Source organism: Archocentrus centrarchus, chromosome 16 (genome assembly GCF_007364275.1).
Source record: "Archocentrus centrarchus isolate MPI-CPG fArcCen1 chromosome 16, fArcCen1, whole genome shotgun sequence".
Taxonomy (NCBI): Eukaryota; Metazoa; Chordata; class Actinopteri; order Cichliformes; family Cichlidae; genus Archocentrus; species Archocentrus centrarchus.
Window position 1 is genome coordinate 17,420,240 of NC_044361.1, and position 5,539 is coordinate 17,425,778.

General features: G+C 41.9%; 1 protein-coding gene across 1 annotated transcript; it reads right to left on the reverse strand.

Annotated features, from left to right (window-relative positions):
* Positions 1-2,934: 2,934 nt before the first annotated feature.
* sox4b (SRY-box transcription factor 4b) lies at positions 2,935-5,206 on the reverse strand. The gene is given in 3 exon segments (XM_030750904.1): positions 2,935-4,263; positions 4,265-4,861; positions 4,863-5,206. Coding segments are annotated over 3 exon segments (1,236 nt in total). The 5' UTR covers positions 5,007-5,206; the 3' UTR covers positions 2,935-3,768.
* Between the last annotated feature and the right edge of the window lie 333 nt (positions 5,207-5,539).

The window sequence follows — 5,539 nt, forward strand, 5'->3', positions numbered from 1 at the left end:
AATCCAGTCTAAAATCTATGTCACATTGGGGTTAAGACCATCTCATTCATTTGCTCAGTTTGAATCATGAATCATGAATTTCCTGGATCCACAGAAGACCTTTAAACTTTATTTACAGAATAAAGAGGACTGCGAGTCTATAGAAGCTGGCACCTGCTATAAAACTCTTTCCAAACCAACCCAGCCTGTCCTATAGTGACCGGAAATAAAAAGCATGTGTGTGATTTAGAGCTGAGTCAGTCTTCAAAAGTTTGCCATACGTATGAAGCATTTACACTGCACTCAGAGAACAGTTAAAGAAAGTCCCTGGGATGTGCAGGTATGGATAATATAAACTGACTTTATTTGCAATTGTCACAGTAGCTGGGAAAGTTTACAACACAATATTTGAATAACTCTTCACTAAACCACTTTTCTTTCTCACTGCAGACCTCACAGTCATTCTGCTTGCCTCTTAAAATTATGTAAATGGTAGGGGGTTTCTTTTTGTTTGTTTTTTGCTTTTTGGGGGGAGCAGTTACTGCTCATTACTCAAACTGTTTTATTAAGCTATTCCAAGAACTTCTGGAACCGGTCTGCACTGCTAACATTTGCTTTCAATTGTCCATTTCTCCCTAGGAAAATTGTGGCTTGGTAACATAACAGAGGAGCTCATTAAAAGCCGGTGGAGTGGCATGGTGAGTGAAAATCTTATCCTCCTATTGGATTTTTGGTAACCCCCAAACTAAATAACCCATAATGTAATAATTAAACACTTTTTTTTTGGTCATTACTGTTCGTAGATGAGCTTGGAATGTAATATTATGCACACAAACATATCACTTCTCGGGTATTCTGGCAGTCAGAGAAATTAAAAAAATAAATGCTCGAGAATCAAGAAAGGAGTTGCTGAGTTTCAGTTCCAGCTGATATTTATTTCCTTCCTTGAAAAAGTTCTGTACACAAGTTTGTATCAACAATCTGACAGGCAGTGAATGGACACAATTTAGCTGGCATGAGTCCCCACCCTTTTCTCTGAGTCTCAAAAAAAGGGTGGGTACTTTTGTTTATGGCATGATTAGAGACAATAAATGATAATTCTACACAGCATATTGCACAGGATGGATGAAAAATAAAGTTAATATATTTAAAAATGCTTTCATATATATATAAAAAAAACAGTCTGAACTGACCACCTCGAATGTAGGTAATGATGTGTAAAAGATGGCAGCTCTAGACAGTGCCTGTCCTCAATAGCAACAACGTACATAAACACACAATCTTTTTTGCTTTATGATACAGTCAAATATACAAAGACCGAGTTCACGTTTCATCGCTTTTCCTCATTTTTTCCATTTTTTTTCTGAAAAACACAACAGCTAATAACCTGAATCTGAAATACAAATGCTATTCACCATGCCATAAAGATACTAAAACAATTATTAGCTAATAGTTAGCCCACAAGTAGAAAAGATTATATATTCAAATACAATGAGAAACGCAGTACAAGTAGGTGTTGCAGAACTCAAGTCAAAAATTTGAATATGCTTGATGTTATCATCGTTGCTGTTGACTTGCTATAATGATAGCGTTTTTGAATCCAGTGGTTGATTGGCAAATGTGACATCAGTTCATGGAAACATCAAGAAATAAGTCAAATTTAAAGCTACAATCTCCTCATTGTTGTCATAGGCAAGATATTTGACAGGAAATGCAAAAGCGAGTGGCTGCTCAAGACGGTGATGCTCTCAAACCCACATGGCCGACAGGAGTAGCCTGCAGAAATAATGCGTTCCTGTGTCTTTAAGGAGCCTGCAGTCTGGCACTGTAAACGTTGAAGGTAGGCTGATACAAAGGCTGATGCTGCTTTCAAGTGCTGTCGGACAAATCGTAATTTTATTCTTAGAAGTTAAGTATGTCATGCCTGTAAGCTATATATATATATATATATATATATATATATATATATATATATATATATATATATATATATATATATATATATATATATATATATATATATATATATATAGGGACTGGCTGTCAAAGAAGTCTTATCTGTATATCTGTATGTGCTGGTAGAAGTTACGCTAAGTTACGCTAAGTTTGCCTGTTTAGTGAAGTAAACCGTGAATTAACCACCTGATACATAAAGGCTCCTCTGCTTCATCTGTAGCTAAATGTAGATTGGTGCCTTTGATTTGTAAAATCAAACAATTGGCACCACGGTGTCATAAGGTCTGTTCTGCTGCCTGTTTTTTCTTTTTAGTTTTTTCTTTTTTACAAAAAGCGTTTGGACAGGCAACAAAGGCTTATAAGCACACGAGTTTACTGTAAGCACTTGAAGGCAGCATGAAAACCAGCCTGCCGGGGTATTAAAAATTAGAAAATCCAATACAGCTGTATTAGTAGGCTACACACACCGATTGTTGACTCCCCCACTTTCTATATAGATTTTGTACAAAAATACACTGAGAAAATAATCAAACTGTTTCCTCTCTTTTAAGTGTCCAAAAGTGTGTACATTTAAATATAAAAAAAGAAATCAAAAGTTGTGTGTTTGTAAAACTCTAGCCCTTCGCCTGAGAAGGAAATGTGACAGACACAGACATACTGACAAACAACCGTGAAAAAACAAAATAGAGGACTACATCATGTATACAAGAAATTAAAAAAAACTTATCAAGTCAAAAATGTCTTGGCCCAGTATATAAATACAACATCCCATATAAAATGGCATCTGAATACATGTACAAAACAAAGCTCGGAGGATGGAAGAAGGAAAAAAATAGAAAATCGGTGAGGATCTCTATAGTTAAAATCTGAAATCAACATTAAACAATTTTGGTCCTGAATCACAGAGAACATGTGTATAAAGTTCAGCACAGATTTGAAGTTGCGTTTGAATCCTGAAGTCTGAAAAATTACAACAGCTGGTGATTATTTCAATGTCCGTTTTTTTTTTCCTTTCTTTTAAAGAGAAGAACCGAAGCGAGCGCCACCTATCCATTTAAATAACCCTAATACTAGTTTTTAAACTGCTCGACAGTCTCACAGAAAATCTCAGCACAAGATAGGAACAAAGTAGGCTATCATGCTTAACCTTTTTTTTTTTTTTTTGTCTGTTTTTGTTTTTTGTTTGCTTTTTTTTTTTTTCCTTTTGAGAAAATAGTCGACTTAAAAAAACTCCAACCCACCTTGGTTTCACTTTAAAAAAAAAAAAAAATCCCTCTTAGTGACACACCACAACAAAAATGTCGCACGGCAGTCCCATTTCTGTACCTTTTTAGTGGTGAAGTTCACCTGGCGATTGGTAAAAAGTTGTGAAATGTCTTTTTTTCCTCCCTCTCTCTTTTGTTAAATCGCCAACAACATTGATTAAGTGAACGGCGGACCGCATGACGTGCAAATCAATCACAGTAAAGTTGTTCAGTTCAAAACAGTCCAGGACTGAGCGTTTCAGTCTCTTCCATTTCTCTTCTCATTTTTTTTTCCACTCCCTTCACTTTCGTGTTTGTACTAAGTCCCACAGTCGACGCATCCAAAGAAAAGTAACCTACAAAAAGCAGTTATTCGCTTTAAAGTTTAGCTCTCCAAGGATTTGCAGCTCTTGCCTCTTTGGGCAAGAAGGGACGGGGACTAGTTTCAGTGGGGTTTTAATAGTCTGATGTAGTTAACCTATAACACAAACTATTGCGCCCACTGAGGCAGGAGTCCCTGTTTCTGTTTGTGGTCTCGTTTTATTATTATTTTTGCTGGCAGGATATTACCTGACGTTTCTTGCTTTTCTCAGTACGTGAACACCAGGTTGGAAATGGTGGACTCCAGCCAATCTCCGGAGATCATCTCGCTGACTTCTGGTGTGCAGTAGTCGGGGAATTCGAAGTGGGACCCTCCGGAACCGGACTCAAAGTTCAAATCCCAGTCCCTGTCCAGCACCGAGGAGCCAAAGCTCCCCAGTGACATGCTATCAAAGCTAGGGCTTGGGTTAATGTCGAGCAAGTCGTCCTCAAACTCTTCATCCTCCGAAGACGAAGAGGACTGGGACGAGGCAGAGGAGGGAGAGCCGGAGGGGGTAGGTGAGGAAGCCCGCCGACTGCTGTATGTGTGTCCACCGTGGCGCTCCGAAGACCCGCCCAAGCTGCCGCTGCTGCCGGGGGAGTCGGCACCCTCCTCTCTGCCGCTGGCCGCGTCCTCATACAGGCTGAGCGGGTCGCTGGAGTCCGCCGAGCTGCTGAGCGTCGGGCTGGCGGGGACCACGACGGAGGACGCCGGGCTGACGCTCAAGCTGGCCCCCGCTGCTCCCCAAGACGTATACTCGCCTGGGCTTCTTGCCTTCCGGTATTTGCTTGGCTACTGAGGAGATAGACTTGGACTTGTAGAGAGAGTTGGGGTGGTGCTCTGCTGGGTTCTCAGAGGCAAACAGTGATGCTTTGGTGCTATTGCTGCTGCTCCCGAAAAGTGATTTGTGGGGTTTGCTGCTGCTGGGTGATTTGGATCCGTTCTTCCTCGAAGATGAGGATGTCTTAGTGCTGGTGTTATTAGAGCTACTGTTAAGTTTTTCTCCCTTGTCTGCGCTGGGCTTGGATGCGCTCGATTTTACCTTCTTTCTTGGCCGGTACTTGTAGTCGGGATAGTCCGCCATGTGCTTGAGTCTGAGCCGCTCCGCCTCTCTGATGAAGGGGATCTTGTCGCTGTCTCTGAGCAGCTTCCACCGCTTCCCCAGCCTTTTTGAGATCTCAGCGTTGTGCATGTCCGGAGACTGCTCCATGATCTTTCTCCTCTCTATCTGGGACCACACCATGAATGCGTTCATGGGTCTCTTGATGTGGCCGCTGGGAGTTTTACACCATGCCGGATTGTCTCCCAACTTGTCGCCGGCGGGTCGAAGAAGCAGTAGAGCCCGGGGAGAGAGGCGAAGCTGCCGTTTCGAGATCCATGCATGCCCCGGAGTCGGAGCTCGAATCCCCGGCGAAAAAGGACAGCGCCTCGGTGGTGCTCTCTGTGTGGCTCATTTTCTGCACCATGCTGCCCAGTTATGCACACAGAGGGAGAGCAGTGTACTTGCTTTTCTCTCCCTCTCTCCTTGGTCCTCTGATTCACTATAAAGCAAACTCAGCTCTTTTCTCCCCCTCTTCACAGTTTGCGCCGAGTAAAACCAGTGCAAGAAATAATTCACTCCTGAGATGCGCAGTGAACTCGACAACACTTCAGTCCAGCGTAGCCTCAGAAGGCTAGATGCGTAAAAAAAAAAAAAAAAAAAAAAAAAAAAAAAGTTTAATTTCCAGGTTCTGTAGGTGTTTAAAACAGCACGGTGTAGCCCACTCTCCACTGTGTACCCTGTAATCAGTCTCTCAGTCTCCCCTTCTGTTATAAAACCAGTTTAGCCGTGGGGCCACTGAACACAGTCTATACAGCTGCAGAGCGCAAACTGGGTGCCACACTGTGCGCTCGGGTACTTACAAAGGGCTCCCAAGTACAGTGTGTAGGGTAAGTGCTTTTCTCTGCATCAGAAACAAAAGCCATGCATGCTGGGTAAGGGAAAAAAAAGAAGCTAGAG